This window comes from Crocuta crocuta, unplaced genomic scaffold, assembly GCF_008692635.1.
Source record: "Crocuta crocuta isolate KB4526 unplaced genomic scaffold, BGI_CrCroc_1.0 scaffold44, whole genome shotgun sequence".
Lineage (NCBI taxonomy): Eukaryota > Metazoa > Chordata > Mammalia > Carnivora > Hyaenidae > Crocuta > Crocuta crocuta.
Window position 1 is genome coordinate 6,054,881 of NW_027530179.1, and position 22,623 is coordinate 6,077,503.

The window sequence follows — 22,623 nt, forward strand, 5'->3', positions numbered from 1 at the left end:
CAATGGATTATGGGCAACTATAGTACATTCATATAATGGACTACTACTCAGCAATTAAAATGAAACCAATTTCCAGGAATCATAACCCACATGGATAAATCTGATAGACAGTATGTGACTAAAAGACACCAGGCACAGAAGAGTGATTTCATTTTTATGAAGTCTACAACAGGCAAAACTAATCTAAGTTGAAATTACCAGAACAGTGGTCACCTAGGGGCTGAAGCTACTAAAAGGGAAATTTCTAGTCCGATGGAAATCTGACTATCTTGAAGGGATGTGAGTTATGTGAGGTTGTAACCTCATGTTATAACCATATAAAAAACCATCACCATTATAAAAAAATGTACAATTAAGATTTGTGCCTTTTGAAATATATAAATTTTCCCTTAAAAAAAAGAGCTCCATTGGGTACCAATAGGAAAATTCTGGTGGTATAAATCTGATTTTCCTTACCTGAAAGGATCAGCCTGTAGTAATCTAGTCATAGTTCTACCATATCCTAACATCTAGACAAAGGCATGCATATAAAATTGATATTATACACCATGTACTCCTGTTTGATCCTACAACAAACTGATAAGAGTAAACAAAAATGATCACAAATCTGTAAACCAAGATGCAAGACTCATTTCAGACAACTACAGGAATCTCAATTACCTAGGAAACACCAACTGCCATCTCCTTGTCATCTTCCAGAGCACAGACAGCATTTCCAACTACTGAAGCTCACAGTGACACCTCACAACATTGAAATTCTACCTCTAGGCATTTACCTTGAAAAATACTGAGACAGGAGCACCTGGGCGGCTCAGTCGGTTAAGCGTCTGACTCTGACTCTTGTTTTCAGTTCAGGTCACAATCTCACTGTTGGGGAGATCGAGCCCCATGTCAGGCTCTGTGCTGATGGTGCAAAGCCTGCTTGGGGTTCTGCCCTATCCCTACTTGCTCTCTATCTCTCTCTCAAAATAAATAAACTTAAAAGACAAAAATACTGAGACATGTATAAAGAGATTATGTACAAATATGTACAGAATGTTCTTTGCAGTATAGTTCGTTATAGGAAAAATCCCTAGAAGTTCCCCATTTCTAATTAAATTAACAGAGTATTCAAATAAATTATGGCCTGAACTTACTATCAAAACACAGCAGTTAAAAAGAATGATGACTTACATAATACTGACAGAGAAAGATCTCAAAGACAAATTGGAAAATGTAAAAAAAGTCACAACTGCAATATATACAGTATAATTTCATTCATGTTGTATATTAATTAGAGATAACTAATATATATTTTTTTTAATTTTAGTGTTTATTTATTTTTGAGAGAGAGACACAGAGTGTGAGTCAGGAAGGGGCAGAGAGAGGGAGACAGAATCTGAAGCAGGTTCCAGGCTCAGAGCCTGAAGTGGAGCTCGAACCCACGGACTGTGAGATCATGACCTGAGCTGAAGTCGGCTACTTAGCCGACTGAGCCACCCAGGCGCCCCTATTTTTAATTTTTTTAATGTTTATTTTATTTTATTTTTGAGAGAGACAGAGTATGGGCGGGGGAAGGGCAGAGAGAGAGGGAAACACAGAATCTGAAGCAGGTTCCAGGATCGGAGCTATCAGAGCTTGATGTGGGGCTTCAACCCAAGAGATGAGAAATCATAACCTGAGCCAAAGTCAGACACTCAACCAACTGAGCCACCCAGGCTTCCCTAATATATTTTTTAATGTTTATTTATTTTCAAGTGAGAGGACAAGGTGGGTAAGGTAGAGAGAGAGGCAGACAGACAGAATCTGAGCTGTCAGCACAGAGCCTGACATGGGGCTTAAATCCACGAACCGTGAGATCATGACCTGAGCCAAAGTCGGACACTCAACTGACTGAGAGCCACCCAGGAGCCCCAGAGGTAACTAATATTTTTTAAACTAACAAAGCATTGATTTCAATCTCTGGAATATTCATGTCGAAAAGAAACAGTCTTAAAATAGAACTCAGCTTTTTTAAAAACAGATCAAGTTTTCAAGTTTTTTAAAAAGCCAAGAAACTAAACAAACTCTTCTTACTGGAAATAAGAGGCTCGTTCTTCCACATTAGAGTTTTCTATTTCCACACAGAAAAGAAATGAAACTATTTACCTCTCTGCTTGACATATTACTCATGGCTCAGTAACTCATCTGAAGACTCAGTGTTTGGTTTAAACATTTTTTACATATATAAATATAGTTCTGCAAATACTTTATTTATATATATTACCTCATTTTATCATGACTACTCTGGAAGGAAGGAAAAACAACCCCAAAACCCTAAAAAATCATTGAAGAGACTTCTAATGTTCATCCACAGAGTTTCCATCTCTTTCAGAAACCTCTCCATCCTGTTTTGCAGTTGGACAGAGAGGTCTTCTAATTAGTCCTGGCTAAAGGGACATGGGTATGGTGGCTAATTCTAAGCTGGTGCAATTTCTTTGCTGGGCAAGACCCTCCGGCTCTACTCTTCCCTTGCTGTGCTGGACTCTAAAAAGCATGATGCTAAGTTTATGGAGATGTAGCACGCCATTAAGCAACTAACCAGAGCAGAACCCTGTACTCACTGCCCTCACTGATCTGAACAGATCACACAGTCTAAATAAAGAAGTTAAACCTGAGCAAAGCCATTAGACAGTTTATAGTAAAGCATCACAAGGTACTACCTGGAAACATATGCTAGGAATATTCCTGATGGCAGCATTAATTCCCCAACCATAACCTGTGGTTATGTGTAGCATGCATTCAGTAAGGTTTTAAATATTTAGTTGAAAAAAAAAAAAAAAAAGAAATGTCATCGGGGCTCCTGGCCGGCTCATTCAGATGAGCAAGCAACTCTCCATCTTGGGGTCATGAGTTTGAGCCCCATGTCAGGTGTAAAGATTATTTAAATAAAAATCTAATAACAATAAAAAAGTTTTCAATTTAACTATACAATGAAAACAACGGAATTTAACCTAACTTCATTACATCTAACAGAAGCGTTAAACTCAAATTTTATACCACACTAAAGTATGATTTCATATTCTACTAATATTTTATTTTTCTTAATGGTTATGAAATGGCAAAATAAATAGAGTTATGATCAAAATCAACACTAAGATTATTGCCTCTAAGAACAACCATCTCTATTTAGAAAGGAATAGCCAGTGTTAAAATTTTTTTTAAATGTTCATTTATTTTTGAGGGAGAGTGTAAGTGGGAAAGGGGCAGAGAAGAGGACTGAGGATCTGAAGCGGGCTCTGTCCTGACACTGGTGAGCCCCACTATGGGGCCTCAATTCACAAACTATGAGATCATGACCTGAGCCAAAGTCGGATGCTCAACTGACTGAGCCACCCAGGTGCCCCAAAAAAGTGTTAAATTTGACTATACTTTAACTAAGTATAGACAAATATCATAAATATTAGCCTACTGCCTGGCAACAGATAGCTTTTTCTGACAAAAAGAACTTGTGACCTACACAAGTTTAGAAACTATGAACTTGGGGGTGGGGGTGGGGGGGCGGCACCTGGGTGGCTCAGTTAAGCATCTGACTTCGGTTCAGGTCATGATCTCACAGTTTGTGGGTTCGAGCCCCGCACTGGGCTCTTTGCTGACAGTTGAGAGCCTGGAGCCTGCTTCAGATTCTCTCTCTCTCTCTCTCTCTCTCTCTCGGTTCCTCCTCCTTTCACACTCTGTCTCTCAAAAATAAACAAACATTAAAAAAATTAAAAAAAAAAAAACAAAAAACCATGAACCATGAACTCTGCAGAAAAACCAACCTAAATCCCTTCACAAATCCCCTTCTTAAGTACCACACATAAAAGACTCCTAAATATCAGTTTTTCTAGTTTAAGAAAAACCTCTATCCTATAGACATAAAACACTTTTATCCTTGAAGGATCTAGCTTAGAAACTCACCTTAGAATTCCAGTAACCATATTTCATCTTTCCAAATGATAGGCTCCATGTCATTTTATCAGGGCACTGGGTTTTATGGGAATACATGAGACATGGGACTAACAGGAGACATTCATCCCCAAGACCCCCATTTACTGAGTTTACCTTGTGCTAAAAATATTGGAAAACAATACACAAAGGATCTCATTTACTTTCTCAACAACTGTGTAATAATAGAATCTGGCTGGCTTTTGTCCTAGTTCCTAGGAGGGAACTCTAAATCCTTAGAACTTCCCCTTTGACAGGAGTACCTTTGTTATTCATGCTGCACCTCCCACCGGATAGTTTACTATGCTGAGGGAGAGTGGAGACCTACAATTATTGGAGGGTTGGGGCTTTCGGTCACATAACATTAGCCCTACCTCTGGGAAGGGATGTAGAGCTGGATATGAAGTCCTGTGGGCAATGATTCAGTTAGTCATGCCTACATAATGAAACTCCAATAAAAATTCTGGACACCAAGGCCTGGGTGAGATTCCCTGGCTGCCAATACTGTGTGTGTACTGTCATGCATTAATGTGCCAGGAAAATAATGTGCCCCTGAAGACAACGGAAGCTTGCATTCAGAAATCCTGTCTATGTATCTCTCTTTGGCTGATTCTGATTTGTATCCCTTTGCTGTAATAAAACTTAAATCATAAGTACAGCATTTTCCTCAGTTCTAGGAGCTGTTCTAGTGAATTATGCAATCTAAGGTAGCCGGTGGAGACACCAAAATTTACAGCCAGCTGATCAAAAGTGAGGGTTCCTCTGAGAATCCCTAAACTTGTTGTTGGATCTTGGACAGTCTTCTGAAGGACAGAGCCCTTAACCTAGAGTGTGGCCAACCAGGTAACAGCAAAGTTTAGAAGAAGCTGTTAAGAGTGTGGAACAAACCTAACACTCTATAGGGCCCTTTAGAGATTAAATCTTTGTCTCCCACCCCAGGCTACTTGTCTATCTACATGCAGGTCATTACAGTGCTTTCTTTCTTCCACAGTTCAGGTAATTGGCCAATCTGCCTCCTCTTTCTGGCTGCCACATTCTATCCTGTACTTTCTGGTTTCTTCTCCTTGGAAGGGTGGCTAGAAGACAGATTTCCAGACTTTCCTATCACACACCCATTACAGTTTCTGTTGTTTGTCCCCCATACTGCCTCTCTTCCTCAAACTAGCACAACATCTCCTCTTCATTTTTAAGAGTTTTTACTACCGGTCACTAAAAAAGAAATAAATGTACGCATCCTTTGACCCAGAAATTTTATTTCTAGGAATGTATCCTGTGGATCTACATCTATATGTTCACAAAGACATACAAAGATATTCAGTGCAGTATTGTTTATAATACTAGAAACAATCTGTATGTCTGTTAACAGAAGGCTAGAAATAGTAAGTAAAGGATACCCATACAGTACAGTAATCATCAGCCATTAAAAACATAAGACAAAGTGAGAATGCTCTCTATATAATAACAATTCTAAGGACAAATTTTAAATAAAATAAGCAAGGTGAAAACAACTTAAGTGATATTCTAGCATTTAGTGACTAATACATAAATGCTTGCATCTAGAAGAATACACAAGAAACTACTCAAAGTGATGACTTCTGGATAAGGAAACAGGGAAATTAAGGGATGGAGAAGGTTATTTTTCATGGCATGCACTTTTGTATCTTTTGAAAGATACAACGAATGTATGTTGTGCCTAATATTAAAAAAAATTTTTTTTCGAATGTTTGAGAGAGAGAGAGAGAGAGAGAGAGTGAGCAGGGGAGGGGCCAAGAAAGAGGGAGACACAATCCCAAGCGAGCTCTGCCCCATCAGCACGGGATTTGATGCAGGGCTAGAACTCATGAACCGCAGGATCATGACCTGAGCTGAAATCAAGAGTCAGACCCAGGGTGCCTGGGTGGCTCAGCTGGTTAAGCGTCTGACTTCAGCTCAGGTCATGATCTGGTCCGTGAGTTTGAGGCCCATGTCCAGCTCTGTGTTGACAGCTCGGAGTTCCAAGCCTGCTTCAGATTCTTTGTGTCTCTGTCTCTCTCTCTCTCTCTCTGTCTCTCTCCCCCCCCTTCCCCACTCATGCTCTGTCTCTCAAAAATAAACAAACAAACAAACAAAAAAGAGTCAGATGCTTAACTAACTGAGCCACCTAGGCACCCCTAAGTCAATTCCTAAAAAGGAGTAGCTGAGGAAAATTTTCTCCTCACAACATGAGGTATTGCCCTTCCCCATGATGCCTTCCTTTTCAGTGATCACATACATCCTCTAACCATACAGTTAGAATATCCAGAACAGGGATGAACAGATTAACCTAAACCTTCAGACTGTTGTGAAATGAATTTATATCTCAGTGAAACTCCAGGCAGACACACCCAAGTTCAAACTCTACTACATGTAATACAGGAGAAATCGGGGTGCCTGGGTGGCTTAGTCGGTTAAGCGTCCGACTTTCGCTTAGGTCATGATCTCGCGGTTCGTGGGTTCGAGCCCCGTGTCGGGCTCTGTGTTGACTGCCAGCTCAGAGCCTGGAGCCTGTTTCAGTCTGTGACTCCCTCTCTCTCTGACCCTCCCCTGCTCACGCTGTCTCTCTCTCTCTCTCTCCTAGAAATAAATAAAACATTAAAAAAAAAATACAGGAGAAATCTACTAAGATCTTCTCTGACTTGGTTTCATCCACAAATCCTTTAGGCACACTTAACCTTCAAATACAGGCAAAGAGGTTTTCAGTGTGTCATTTTCATTTTCACTGAGGGAATAAATATATTCCTCCTCCTTGTCCAAACTCCCCAAAGCCTACTCCACAATCACTGCTGAAGACAAGACTCTTTCGAGTTCCTGGGTTGCTCAGCTAAGTAAGTGTCTTACTTTGGGTCAGATCATGATCTCACGGTCTACGGGTTTGAACTTCACATCAGGCTCTGTGCTGACAGAGCAGAGCCTGGAGCCTGCTTTAGATTCTATGTCTCCCTTTCTCTCTGCCTGTCCCCTACTCGCACCCTGTCTCTCTCTCAAAAATAAACATTAAAAAAAAAAAGATAAGATTCTTCTTCATCTTCTGGTAATGGAAGATCTCAGAACTCTGATAATTGAATGAAGGCCTCCATATAAAGCTTTCAAACATGTACCGAACCTTTTCTCCTCTGGGATGGACCAACATAGACACATATGGAATTCCTAGGACTAACTAAATTCCTGAATACTGTGCCTATAGTTAAAAGATTAAATGAGATGGCAATAAATTCATAAGAGAGATTAATGTGCCGTGTACCTGTAGCACCAGCTGTCCTATTAATTAACTGGCTAGATATAACTGAATATTTGAAGTTAAAACTCTAGAATGGGAAGGATTTTTTTATACATAATCACGAATAACATCTCCCAAAGTAGCTGGCTTACGATAAACAGGATATTGCCACTGGACAGGTATGGAAATAGGCAAAAAATAGAAATACTCAAGCAATTTAACTCCTGTAGGAATAGTAAAGTAATATCTTTAAAACTGTCCTCTGCACTCTGAACAATGTAATACACATTTCCTCAACAAATATTTGCTGAGCATCTAATATGTATGAGACTTTTATAAGTGCCAAACATCTGCAATCAGGAAAGAGTAGCTTATAGACTAGTCTAACCAGGGATAATGAAGGAGGAAAGGATTCAGGCCAAGTTCACAATAATGTCACCAAAAGTTCTTTCTCTAGCTCAAATATTTTTATTTAATAATTCTTTGCAGGTACTTTGTAGTACAGAAGACAGTACCACAATGCAACTTGCTTTCTGCTTAGGAACCAAGAATGTTATTATGCAGTAACTTCCAGATTTCTGAGTTTCAGGGGCCAGTAGAATGACCACAAAAAGGGCTGATTTTTTTTCTAAAAATATGAGAAACCAAAACTACCTGGTTCACTGTCTTCACTTCATACACTAATATTTTAACAATAAAGGACCTCTCTCAGAATTCAGAGACTAAACAAATTTAGTTGCAAGAAAAACAGAATGTTTCCTATTTTTTCCCCTCATTACACTGAATATGAGTGAAAAATTCCTAACAGATCAATATATGAGAATCAGTGAAAAGTAAAATGAAAAGATCATGGACTTACAAGTCCAAGGGACCTTGTTTCAATTTTTATGACTGCAGGTTAAGTCACTTAACCACTATGAGCCTCAGCTTCCTCAGGGATATTATCTCAGAAGTTTATGAAGGATTAAACATAATTTTACATTAAGCACTTGGCATTAAATCTGGCACCTAAAAGGTGTTCAACAAACATAAGCAACTTTCTTTGCTAAAGTAAATATTGGGACTTCCACTTCTGGTCATAACAGAACCAGACTCTTACTGCACACAACCACAAAACCATATGAATACATGAGGCTCTCCCACTGAGGGGGTAAATTCCTACCTGTGGCACAGTGAGCTAGGATCTAAGTGGTGTAGGAAGGTCCCACTGAGCTGAAAGTAAATCAGGGTTTGGAGCAGGTGAAAGAGCTAGAGGCCTTGAGTCAGGGTACCAGAGAAGGAATATGTGCAGGATCGAAGTGACCAGGAAGGGACAGAAGTCTATGTGGAGGTCACCTGTGGATGAGTTCTTGGCTAAGGGCTGGGCTGCTCAGCAGAGGGTGATATTTTGCAAGTTTACCACAGAATGGCTGCTATGGAATCAAAAGTGGCACAGAGATACTTGAGGTTCAGCAAACAGTGCTAGAGGACTTCAGAGTTCTGGTCAAGGCAGGCATCCAGGTGATATAAGACAAAGGCCATGACCATGCATCTTTTTTTTTTTTTTAAGGTTATTTATTTTGAGCAAGAGAGCACACACTCTTGAGAGAGGGGGAAGGGCAGAGACAGAGAGGGAGAAAAAGAATCCCAAGGAGGCTCCAAACTTTTAGTGCAAAGCCCGACACAGGAACTCAAACTCACAGAACTGTGAGATCATGACCTGGGCCAAAATCAAGAGTCAGATGCTTAACTAACTGAGCCACCATGCATCTTAAAGTAAGACTTCTTTAAGATCTGCCCTAACAAGGCGTGGGGGAAGGCCACCATAGCCCAGCATGGGGCATGGAGCCCAAATGAGGTAAGGAGGGCACTATGCAGAGCTGGATGGCAATGGCAACAGCAGCAAAAAAATGGCTGCATACAAGGAAATGATCAAATAAGTAAATCTATTTAGGATAATGAGAATCAGATTCATCAGAGAAGGAAGTTACAAATATGCAAAGGGAAACGAGAGAAGCTTGTGGTATTGGATTGGAACTGGAGAGATTATTGCAAATGCATGGTTTTCAATATTTCTTTCAACATGTTATCTATAGACAGATATAAAATATAGATCCACTGAGAGGGCCTGGGATTAGTGACATACCAATAGCAACAAGCACACCTAGTATCTTATTTCTTAACACTAATCTCTACTAAAGAGGAAATCAGGCTCGTTAGAGAAATGATTAATTTCAGGTCTAGGGCATAATAAAGTCCAAGACATGCCCTAAACATCTCTTTTAAAATAAGGAAGTGTTCAAAGAATGATGAAGAAATGAAAATAACAAAGCTTGAAGGGCCTCCCAAGAGTCAAAGCTAGAACTATTTGAGCACAAGAATAATAGACCTCCACAAATACATACTGATATAAATAAATGAATAAATTGTTTGATAGGGAACAGGATATTTAATAGCTTAGAGTACATCCCCACAAAATCCTTATTGATTACAAAGAGTATGGGGCACCTGCGTGGCTCAGTCGGTTAAGCGTCCGACTTTGGCTCTGGTCATGATCACACAGTTCGTGGATTCGAGCCCCGTGTTGGGCTCTGTGCTGACAACCAGAACAGAGCCTGGAGGCTGCTTCAGATTCTGTGTCTCCCTCTCTCTCTGACCCTCCCCTGCTCATGCTGTTTCTCTCTCTCAGAAATAAATAAAACATTAAAAAAAAAAAAAAAGAGTAACTGCACAGTAGAGAAGCCTTGTAGACATCCCCTTAGTCGAGTGATCAAAACTAACGTCACTAGCTATCAAACAAATCAAAATCATATGCCACTTATAAGATATAATGAGAACATGTGACTTCTGTGATATTCCTGTGAAAGATGCAACCTGACTCCACTCATAAAGTGAATTAGATAAATGAAATGGACAGACATTAAAAAAAAACAAAACAGCTGGTAATCTTCAAAAGTATTAAGATCATGGAAAAAAAAAAAACCCTGAGAAAACACTCCAGACTGAAAATGAAAAGATACAACATTCAAATACATGTGTTGGAACCGATCCCTTTGCTACAAAAGGACATTACTGGAACAAGTGTATCTCAGTTTCCTCATCTGTACATCATGAAGTTAAACTAGATTTATTGCTTCTAATATCAATAGAGAACTCAAAGAAGTTTTTATAAGGACAAACAAAAAAAAAACCCCTACATCTAATAGTAATTCAAAATATAAAAAGACTTCCACTGATAGTCTAACCATGCTTATAAAGAAAGACTACCATAGACATCTTCAGGCCTTAACCAAAATTGAACTTTTTAAGTTTTAAAGTCTTACAGGAAAAAGTATTAAGGAAAAAAAATGTTACATAATGTCTCTATAAATTGTATAATCCCGCAGTGCAATATTTTATCTAGCTATATCAGCTGATTAGGACAAAAGTCAAGATTTTGTTAAACAGAGAGGAAAATTTAGCCCAGTTATATATAAAACATATTCCCTTTTGTACATATGGTTGCATATAAGTATGAGATAGCCATATATATGGGCCTGCATATGCACAGAAAATTTTGGGAAGGATACATACAAAACTGTTGACAATGACTAGTTCTGCAAAATAGGAATAGATGGTCTTAAAGGAGACAGGACTTTCTTCTCTATCTTCTACCCTTGAATACTCAGTTCTCAACAAGAAATTTTAAAAAAGAGAAAAAGGTAAAGTTATCCTTGGCAACTAAGCACATATAGCACCCAGATAATGGTTTCTAACTACCATTCCTACCTAGTATGAAACTCCTTGTAGAAATGCCTGATTCCACATGTGGATCGGAGCTAGTACAAAGTGAGCTGTGGACATCTTGTGCCGGGAAGCAAAGAAGCACTCAAAAACCAAGGCAGGAACGTGCAAAGGACAATGCTAGTGTGAGAGGGCTGCCACTGGCCAAATGTGAGATAACTTGAACATCAAAAAGAAACACCGTAACTAAAAAAACTATCAAGAAAAGCAAAGAAGTGATTATTACAAGTGCCAGGGTAGCAGGTAATTAAGGGGATGGAGAAAGCACACAGTGGTTTTCTGGAATGCTGATGATGTTCTATTTCTTGGCCTGGAAAATAATTATACGAATATCTGTTTCATTGTTAGTTAAGAAACCATACATATTTGTTGGGTCCACTTTTTCATATGTATGTATTTCATAGTTTTAAGGAAAAAAGGTTTCGGGGGGAAAAAAAGGTAAAAACAAGAGGCTTTTAGAAAGAAAATTATAGTATTTTACCTGCAAGAGTATGTAGGTTCTCCTACTTTAAAAACACGACCACAAAGATGAGAAGGTTTGTTTGCTTGCTCAAGTTTTGGAAATCCAAACGCAGGATCTTCACCACAAAGGTACCACTCCATTGGTCCCAACAAAAGGTGCTGTGCCAGCATGTCTTCCTTCTGTGGAAAAGGGTTGGGACCCCTGCAGTAGATTTTGGGTACATAGTGGGCTAAATGCTGGTACACTTCTCTAGTGAGGTCAGTTGCTTGCAGCCATTTCTTTAAAAAAGAAAAAAGAAAAAGTAGGTTCAAACAATGCCAAACTGCTCATTTGAAGAAACCTACTCTCTATTCTTTTAGGCACAAAAATAAGGATAAAAAGAGTCCTATAAATTATTTTGTTGACATCACTCATAACTGTATATTCTTTCCAAAAAGGGTAAAATCCATTTAGAACTTGATAAAAATGTCTAGTATTTTAGAATTCTACTTAAAGTGAAATGATCCCCTCTCTTCAAAATGACTCTTAAAGCAATCTTCTGTAGGCAATTAACACGCAAATGACCACCACAAATCATCATACAAGACACAAGCCATTGAGCCTATCTGACTTCTTTTCTAATCTTTGCTCAAATGATATACTAATTGTGATTTGAATTCTCTTGTCAGTTTGCTGATAGGAAGAGTATGCAGTGAACATGAATAGCCAATACACTACTTAACTTCTCATTGATTAATAAATGATTTACCGGTCTCATGAATATAAGTCTACAAGAGACTTTGTTCTATCAATTATTCCTTCTTTCCCTGATCAACCTCTCTATAAACGCTTTTCCCTTTGCTCTCCCTGCTAAAGACAAACAAAAGCCACTTTTCTGTTCCAAACTTTTATGTCCAGCTACCTGGATAATTATACTTAGATATCTAACAGATACTGTGATATCATGATTTAAAATTAGAAATACATATTTGGTCTTCTTCCCATTCCTGGCACAGAGCTCCTAACACTTCTGAAATTTCCTAAGTGATAAGTGAGATAAAGGTGAAAGGAGTATCTTTTGATATTCATAACAATCACTTTTCAACCAAGCTAGAGCTGAGGTTAATGAAATGACTTTTGGAAAATCCCTAAGGATGCAGAGTTGGTTGCAAGAGGGAACAAGACATGTGACAGGTTAGAAATTACTGCCTCCGCCCCCAACCCTGAGGGGAGAGGGGCTGGAGGCCTTGCTAATCATTAACGACCAATAATAATCAATTGTGCTTATGTAATGAAGCCTCCATTAAAAAAATGGCTACATGTGGGGGTTCAAGGAGCTTCTGGGTTGGTGCACACACGTAAGTGCTGGTGCACTCAGAGACAACATGTTAGCTCTGCACCCTTTTCCACATGTATCTCTTTCATTTGCTCTTCCTGAGGTAACCTGAGGACCCACTGCCTGTGACTGTGGGTTAAGTAGTAAGGGGGCAGTCTTGTGGGACTGAACCCTTAATCTGTGGGAATCTGATGCTAACTCCAGGTGCACGGTGTCAGAAGTGAATTGAATTGTAGGACACCCACTTAGTGTCTGTAGAGAATTAGAGAATTCCTATGTATGGGGGGAATAATCTCACATTTGGTGACTAGAAGTATTGGTAAGTGTAGAGAGAAATAGACGATACAGCTTCTCCTGATTCAAACACCAACTCACTATGTCTAAAATTGAACTCTTGATCTCAACTATCCCTTCTCAAAAACCTGCATTTTCCCCACTTCCCTATTTTACATCCCAGCATCTACCTAAGTATCCACACCAGGAAAACGTGAAAATCTTCCTTCTTCCTCAACCCAATTAATCCTATCTTGACTACTAGGCTATTGAATCCATCTCATTTCTTTCTCTATCCATCTTCATAGGCACTACCTCTGCTACTCTATTCCAAAACCCCCCACTCCCATCTTTCACCATTATTAACACAAGAAGGCCCTAACTATTCATTCTCACTAGTCTTGCCCTTGTGCAGTCCATTTTCCAGCCTCACTACCAGCGTGATTCTTGCAAAATGTCAATGTGATCATGTCATTCAGCTTCCCCTTGTATTTAGGATCAAATCAAGACCCTCAATGTTGGGACGTTGCCTTGTATAAGGTCCTTTGCCTTGTATCATACTGGTTTCCTCCTCCTTACCTGTACTGCTTCTCTCTCTGCTTTACAGGCTATTTTCTACACATTTACGTTTCACTTTCTCTAAGATGCCTTCTCAGCCCATTCCTTACTCCCACTGCCTGTTCCTACTTCCCCTGGGTCGCAGTGAGCATTTGGTAAAATCTGTTAACTGAATGACTATAAATATGTTTATTCTACTTACTGTCATATAACATTGATACTGCAGAAAGATGCTCCAAGTGGCTTTAATGAAAGCAGAGATAAAGTAGATCCAGGCCTGCAGTCTCTAAAAACCAAACCAAATAAGCCCTAGATAAGGTATCCTTCAAACCACCTCCTTTCTTTTCCCCTTCTATTTCCTTACATCTTAAGTCTTTTCCCTATATTGTTATTTATCCCTGCCGAATCTGTATGTTTATCTGTCCCCCATACTGCTTTGTGTAATTGCAACTTATTTTGGCTCTCAAACAGGTAAACATTTAAAATCAGAATACAGGAAAGGACTCAATTCTACAAAAATGCAGTTCACTGAACTGCTAACTCATAGGTCTAATGTTTACCTATGGATTACAACCAAAGTTAATGTTATATCCTTGTTAAAAGAGTTTATGTTCAAATGAGGTCTACCACTGTAAGACAACAGTATGAGGTCTTCATTTCAACTATTACTCATAAAATCTTTACCTAGTTCCTTCCTTCTAAAAATAACTATACATAGATATTTTAAATACACAGGAGGAGGTATAGATTAACTTTCTAGTCAACCTCATATTTTCACGTGTGCTAAAAACGTAAAAACTTTGTTAGTAAATTAAGGGATTGAATTGAAGCTTGTAACAGAACAGAGTGAAAAACTTTTCACCCCTAAAATGAAACTATGTTTTCCAAATGTTAGCAACTTAGTTGTGTTTCCTTTATGCAAGTAAGAAAGAGACTAAATTACTCTTAAAACAGCACAGGATTAAGGATTCTCTTTAGAGAAGTGACTTGAAATCAAAATCTCACACACACACACACACACACACACACAGTTTAGTAATTATAAAAAGGACAAGTTAAAAAAAAAAGTAGTCAATAGTAAAGATTGATTTGATTGATGGCAAAGAGCCATCAACCCAAAAGCAAGATAGAATCTAATTCTTTGAGCTAAAAAGCATTTTTTTTGGCCACATCTAAGGGTAAATGTCTAGTTTTTTACCCATCGTCAGAAACCCTATTTCAAACATCAATGAACAAATCCACTCACCCTAAGCAATTTACTGTTTCTGGATAAAAATTAAGCTTTAAGATTCAAAAAATTTACTCCTATGATCCTAGAAAGTTATGCTTCAGGCAATTTTAATTTACAACGCATTTAAAACTTTTATCTTAACAATAATTTTTGTTTTCCTTTTATGTTCCTATTTTTCTTTTTCTTTTTTACATTTTTTAACGTTTATACATTTTTGAGAGACAGAGAGCTCAAGCAGAAGAGGGGCAGATAGAGAAGGAGACACAGAATCCAAAGCAGGCTCCAGGCTCTGAGCTGTCAGCACAGAGCCCCACGCGGGGCTCGAATTCATGGGCCATGAGATCATGACCTGAACTGAAGTTGGACATTAACACACTGAGCCCCCCAGAAGCCCCTATGTTCCTACTTTTCTCAAAACCACTTTTGCAGGATTTTAATCCAGGGAGAATTAAAAGTGATGTTTTCTAAAAGAAATTTTATGTTTTGTGGCTGCAACAACACTGATGGGTCAAATCTGCTCACAGATTTCTTCCTTCCTTCCTTGTCTTTCCTCCTTTCTCTCTTTCTTAAGCTCCATGCCCAATGTGGGGCTTGAACTTATGACCCTGAGATTGAGAGTTGCATGCTCTACCAAATGAACTAGCCAAGCACCCCTCTATTTACAGATTTCTTTTTTTTTTTTTTTAATGTTTTATTTATTTTTAGGAGAGGGAGAGACAGACAGCATGAGCAGGGGAGGGTCAGAGAGAGAGGGAGACACAGAATTGGAAACAGGCTCCAGGCTCTGAGCTAGCTGTCAGCACAGAGCCTNTATTATATATGCCTATTAATATATAATAACATCACAATACTCACTATATAGTACATATGATATACATTACTGTATGTAATTTGTGCTGATATTATATTATAAATTATTAGTAGAGCATTTCATCCTAAATACTATTTATAATATGTTGTTATAAATTATTAACAAGGTATACATATCTGGCTCAAGAAAAGCAGGCATAAGCTCCAAATTTAAAACCACCTAACAGATTTGGGATCTATTACAGACATTTTAAGCTTCATTAAACACTTAATAACAGAAAACAAAGTACCTTTACATAAAAATTCTATACCAGAAATATTCAATTAGTGACTGGCAACAATATAGATTGAAAAAAAAATAGTTCTGAAGAAAAACTGAACAGGAGGAAAAAATTTTTTGGCTGCCTTTCACAATAGTGGCTCACATGTATCTCAAAAAAATAAAATCAATAGCTTTTCTTATTAGCTCTCATTAACATAAGCTAACTGTAACTGTTTCTTCAACATGAACAACTATTGAGATTTGTAATTTAGTTACATGTTAATTTGTACTTCAAACACTGTGGCTGTCAAACCAGTGTGTACAGCAAATAAGCACTTATCTTATTAGAAGTCATCCATAAGGGAAGTAAGAAACTGTCAACTCATTCCACTAAAGTAAACATGTTACAACAACGTTTCCAGGAGCTTTCCTTTTCTGAATGCTAAATTTAAGCCTTGGGATAAAGAGCAAGTGTAATAAACACAAAAATGAAAGCCTCCCTAGAGGTTAGCCTTTTATTACAGTATCTATTATTCTATACCCAATTCAAACTGTATCCTTTAGGGGTTGTAGGGGGATGGGCTAAATGGGTATGGGGCATTAAGAAATCAACTGAAATCATTGTTGTTCTACATGCTAACTAACTTGAATGTAAATTAAGAAATAAATTAATTTTAAAAAGCTATTTAAAAAATTTTTTTAATGTATCCTTTAACCACATTTGATTTTGTTTTCAAACAAGGATGACCGGGGCGCCTGGGTGGCCCAGTCGGTTGGGCATCCGACTTCCGCTCAGGTCATGATCTCACGGTTAGTGGGTTCGAGCCCCGCGTCAGGCTCTGTGCTGACAACTAGCTCGAAGTCTGGAGCCTGTTTCAGATTCTGTGTCTCCCTCTCTTTCTGACCCTCCCCTGCTCACGCTGTCTCTCTCTCTTTCTCTCTCTCTCAGAAATAAATAAAAACATTAAAAAAAAAACCCCAAGGATTAACAACATGTAAGTTAATTACAAAGCAAGTCTCATTAGTACTGAAATTAACTTTTCAAGACTATGTTATGAAAAATCTTAAACAGATCTTATAATTAGAGTTCTAGAAATGAAGTAAAAGCACTCTGAAAGCAAAGTAAAATACAAACTTTATAATGAAAGAGAAAAAAATCTAATTTAAAAAGAGGCAAAAGATCTGAATTGACATTTCCAAAGATGTACAGATGGCCAATAAGCTCATGAAAAGATATTCAGCACCTACAGTCATGAAGGAAATACAAATCAAAACTGCAATGAGATACCACTTCACACTCGACAGAATAGTTATAATCAAAAAGAGACAATAACAGTGTTGGCAAGGAGGTGGAGAAATTCACTGGAACCCTCACATACTACTGGTGAAAATGTAAAATGATGCAATCACTTTGGAAAACAGCTTCCCAAAACGTTAAGCATAGAATTACCATAGACCCAAGCAATAACATGCCTGGGTATATGCTCAAAAAAAAAAAAAGAAAGAAAAGAAAAGAAAACAGATGTCTCCACAGAAACGTACACAAATGTTCACAGCAACACGATTCATGATATCCAAAAAATGGAAACCACCCAAATGTCATCAGCCGATAAATAAAATATGGTATTTCCATACAATGGAATATCATTTGGCAATAAAAATGGGGTGTTAATACATACTATGACAAGGTTGCACCTTGACAACATTTACTAAGCAAAAGAAACCAGTCAAAAAGACAACATATTGTTATTATTCCATTCATATGAAATTTCCAGACTAGGCAAATCTATGGAGACAGAAAATAGGTAAGTAATTGTCTAGAGTTCAGGAGTTTAGGGGCAAATGGGGAGTGACTGCTGTAAGTATAGGAATTTTTGGGGGGTGATGAGAATGTTCTAAAATTATGGTGATGCACAACTCTATGAATATACTAAAAACCACTGAACTGAATTTACATATGTGAACTGCAGACAAAACTGTCAAAATTTTAAAGCAAAAAATATCCAATGAAGACATAACACTCTACATAAAATTTCTAGAATGAGTATGTCTTTTATACTTGAGGAAAAACAATATATATACTTCTTAAATCACAATCACCCAATGGAACTCATTATAATAAAATTGGTGGAGCAAAAAATGTGGACAGACTAAAGATGTGCTAGAAAAATCAAAACTTGTGGAATCAATTCTACCAAGAAAAAAGAAAACTGACAAGAGAGGAGTACTTTAATACACTAAGCTTACAATTATTCAAAGAGAGCACTTAACTGCTTTTATTTGTGAGACATGCTTGTTACGATACATACGTTCCTTTTTGTAACAGAAATTTAAAAAGCAGGATGTAAATAAAGTGTGGGAAAGATGACACTAAGCTTATCAAGTAATTTTAAATGAACATGATCCCATAAATTATCAGTAACTAAGGTCTAAAGGCTGAAATAACTGCTCTGTTTACCCTCTCTAAAGTCTATTTTTAACCTGAGAAAGGTTTATTAATTCATTTTAATTTGTGATAAAGGGCTGTGCTGTAGACTACGCTGAAAGAATAGTTTTACATGTTATGTGGTTTTAACAAATACAGACCATAAACCCCTCACAAAGTAAGGCCAGGTTACAGAGCTGGAAGAATACTGTATTTTAATATTAGTTTCCAAAATTTTAATTTTATAACGTTAATTTTAGCATTTTAAGTCTTATTTAAAGAATTTTGTTGGCCTTTCGACTAAAATGTTTTTCATCTTATTGTTCAGAAAGCCATTTAAAAGTAAACAGAGCAAAAGTAAAATGTAGCTCAGACTGAGATCATCACAAACTCAACTTAAGTCCCAATTAATACATTTCCATCGCTTTCTCCTTAGTTTCTCCCACTATATCTGCTTGAGAATTTCACTACACATGAATTACTGCATGGGTCTCCAGCACCGGTTTTAGAATCGGTTTCCACAGGAACTTCTCAACAAGTTGGAGAAACTCCGATCACTTGATATCTTTCAGAGTTGGAGAAACACAATCACTTGCACTTTAAGAACTGGAAAAATATAGTGCACAGCCTGTATCACAGGGCCAAAACACAAAATTCACTGGGAGTAAAACAACAACAACAAACTTTGGAGTGGACGACAGATGTACTATTAATATGGATATTGATGGACATGATGACACGGATAGGGAATAGCTGTCATTCTGACCACTTTACTGCTTCCTTGGAACACTGCTCTCTCTGATAAATGAAGGGCAGATGGGGACGAAAATCCTTGGGTTGTTGCAATATGAAACAGAAAGTAAATGAAAACAGACCTAGACTAAACAAAGTGGCTTAAAAAAATATTCAAGAGTCATCATTCAACAATGTATCGCTTTAAACTTTTCACCTCTACTCCTGCCATCGACTTCCACTCTGACTTTCGGGTCTTTATGGATTCACACAGTCACCCCTCACAGGACCGACAGCCCCACGGTGCCCCACCGAAATTTTGTTCATAACGTTAAGATTGTTAACATGTGTGCAAAGGTCACTCCCTCCCTAAAAGCTTTTTAAAAATCAGAGGCCTTAGAAGGGAGTCCTGGGTTGTCTCCCTCCATTCATATTCATCCTGGACAATCTGTTCTAATGAGTGTTCCCCTGTCCTTCTCGAGGAAAGATGCCATCAAGTGTATTAAAGTCATCATCTTACAACTCTACTCACACCAGTATATTCTTAGGACGCTTTCCTTACAACACTGAGCTTGAACGGTTTAAGTTTGGGGGTTAACTGCTCCCACTGTGCGGTGACCAGACCTCACATTATTAGTTTCTATCTGCTGAACTTTGCTCTCTCAAAGTTACATAATATTTCTTTTCCACCCAACTATCCCTAACTCCTAGAAAAACTATTATGTTTTAAATCTCCCAGCCTCCACTACTGCTTTCTCACACTCTGTTAACACTACTTTCCGCACATTCACCAATGACGTCGACAGACCAAACCGGGGCAAAAACGCACTGACGGGGGCATAGACGGAAAACGGTGTCGTTTGCATCCTTTGGTGCCTATAGGGTAGTCCCAGAAACAAAGTAGGGACCCGGTTAGGGGAGCACGTTCCGGTGGAGGCGGCAATGCTCCACTAACCTGCGGGAAAGGAATTAGGCAGATAAAGTAGGGCGATTATACCCCCAGACCAGGAAGCGTCTTCCTCTCCCCTCTCCCGAGAGCTGGCCTAAAGGGCAGAGGCCCCAGTGTTGGGGACTTCATGGGAGGGTGGGGGTAAGGACGAATAATGGAAGAGCGGTCGCTTCTCCCAGGCAGAAACGGAACGTAAAGGTGGCCAGGGCACAGAGCGGCTCTGCGGGCGATTTGAGAATAAAGGAGGGCGAGGGGCAGGCTCGGTGGCCTCCCCGGGCAGTTACCCACACGGCGAGGACAGAGAGCCCGGCGAGGTCGTTACCCCAAGTCAGAGCACAGCTGCTCCGAGATTTCCAGGAGTCCGTTCCGCCCCCACCCCCGGGCGCGGCCCGCCAGGGCCGGACGTCCCCGCCCGGGTCCCGGCACTCACCCCCGCTGTCTCCTCAGCCGAACATTCCAGCAAACTCCGGTCGATGGCCTGAACCTCGGGCTCCAGCTCCGACGCCATCTTCCCTCCTCTTCCTCCCCAGAGCTGACGCCGCTACCGCCGCCCCGAGGGCCGCGGCCTCGCCACAGCCTCGGCTGCAAAGACTGCCACCCGTGTCCCAGGCAGTCGGTCCGGAGTCCTCCAGGCGGCCGCGGGTGGGGAGGAAGGAGAGAAGTGTGAGGTAAGCTGGACAGGAGGGAAGACGGCCTCCTGCGCTCTCTCCCGGGCTCGGCGCCCAAGAGTCAAGTCACTGCCTTGTCCCTGCCCAGGAGAAGGACACAGAAAACCCAGGACCTGGCACTCTCACCCGCTTCTACCGCGTCCGGCACCGGGAAAGGAGCAATAACACCCAAGAGAGGAAGCAGAGCAGTCTGGGAACTGTAGTCCCTCTTGACTGGACTGGGAAGCAGGTGGAGCCCGTCTAGGGTGCCCCATGAAGGCATTGTGGGAGTTGTAGTCCATCTTCTAACGCGAGCATGGGCAAATGGCAGACAAGCAGGTGGGGCTTTCCTGTACAACTAGAATCCTGGGAAGTGACTAGCGGAAAGAAGGGCCCACCTGGGAAGAGGCTGAAGAGCACGTCATTGTGGGAACTGTAGTTTTATTCCCCCCAACTCCATTTGTTCATGTTTGTATCCCCAGATCCTAGAAGGTGCCTGGCACGTGGTAGATGCTCAAGTACTTTTCAAAGTCTGGCCTATGGTAGGTAGGCCGACCGATGGTCGTCGAAAGAACAGAAGAATTACGTTTTATTCCTATAGTTCTAGGACTATGTCATTCACCATGCCCTCATCTTTTAGACTGCAACTGAGATGGACATACCCAGATTTTTTGAGGTTTTAAAACATATTTAAATGTTGTTAAAGAAAACGTTTACAAGTAATTTAGTTATGACCACTTACCGAAATGTATTATAAATGTCGCTGCAAAGGAAAAGGAGCCTATCAGCTAAGTCTATTAAGATTTACTCTTGGGGCACCTGGGTGGTTCAATTGGTTAAGCGTGCCTGGGGCTTTGTCTCACATCATGATCTCCCAGTTCATGGGTTTGAGCCCGGCACTGGGCTCTGTGCTGCCAGTCACAGAGGCTGGGGCCTGTATCAGATTCTGTCTCTCTCTCTCTCTCTCTTTCTCTCTCTCCCTCCCCAACTCCTGTTCTCTCTCTCTCTCTCTCTCTCAAAATTAAATAAACCTTAAAAGAATTGTTTTTAAACGAGTTACTCTTGACAGGGACATTTGATAAAAATAGATTAGGAACAAAAGAAAATTATGTTTGGTTAGAGGTAATTAGTTTTATGACTCACAGTTAGATGAGTGCGTTTCTTATTACGAGTCTTCAGTTCCTTTAGAGTTTACCAGAAAATTTACACATTTTATCAGGCATGCTAATTCATTCCCAGAAGGAGTTTGTGAATTATTTTAGGCAAAAAAAAAAAAAAAAAGGACCTGCCCCAATCCAGGTCTGGGACATGTATCTGTTGTTGTTATTGTTGTTAACAATAGTATTAACCAAGTGTTTTGTTTTTGCTTTTTTTAATTAGGAAATAAAAATTACCCATAATCTCATAGTTCAAATAAGTCTTGTTCTCACTTTTAAAAAGTAGTATAAGACTAGAAATTCAAACTTAATAGGAATATTTGATTGATTGATTGATTGATTTATAAAATAAGCTCTATTTCCAACATGGGGCTTAACCTCACAACCCTGAGATCAAGAGTCACAAGTTCCACTGACTGAGTCAACCAGGTACCCATGTAGGAATATTTTAAAAGGAAAAATGACAGGGCACTTGGGTGGGTCAGTTGGTTAAGCATCTGACTTTTGATTTTGGCTCAGGTCGTGATGTCACAGTTCATGAGTCTGAGCCCCATGTTGGGCCCTGTGCTGTTAGCACAGAGCCTGCTTAGAATTCTCTCTCTGCCCCTCCCCTGCTTGTGCTCTCTCACCCTCTCTCTAAAAATAAATAAATGTTAAAAAGAAAAAAAGGAAAAATGAAAATGACTATACATACCCCAAGTCCCTCCTCCCCAAAGAAAATCGTTTCAGTATTTCCTTCCATTACTTTTAGACTGATTTTAAAATCAGGTTTTTTTTAATCTTTATTTATTTGTGTGTGTGTGAGAGAGAGACACACATACAGAGTGAGAGTGGGGAGGAACAGAGAGAGAAGGAGACA

At 39.4% G+C, this 22,623-nt stretch overlaps 1 protein-coding gene across 11 annotated transcripts in view; it reads right to left on the reverse strand.

The window, feature by feature from the left end:
- UBR2 (ubiquitin protein ligase E3 component n-recognin 2) overlaps positions 1-20,878 on the reverse strand; it is a 119,621-nt gene extending 98,743 nt beyond the window's left edge. For 2 of the 11 annotated variants that reach the window (XM_077764947.1, XM_077764945.1), the window contains exons 1-2: positions 20,391-20,847; positions 11,424-11,683 (exon numbers count right to left, since the gene is read on the reverse strand). In XM_077764947.1, coding sequence (XP_077621073.1) covers positions 11,424-11,683; positions 20,391-20,468 — 338 coding nt within the window. In that variant the 5' untranslated portion in view covers positions 20,469-20,847. Of the gene's footprint in view, positions 1-11,423; positions 11,684-20,390 lie in introns of those variants that run through there. The other 9 variants (XM_077764946.1, XM_077764948.1, XM_077764951.1 and 6 more) reach the window with 9 other exon arrangements.
- Between the last annotated feature and the right edge of the window lie 1,745 nt (positions 20,879-22,623).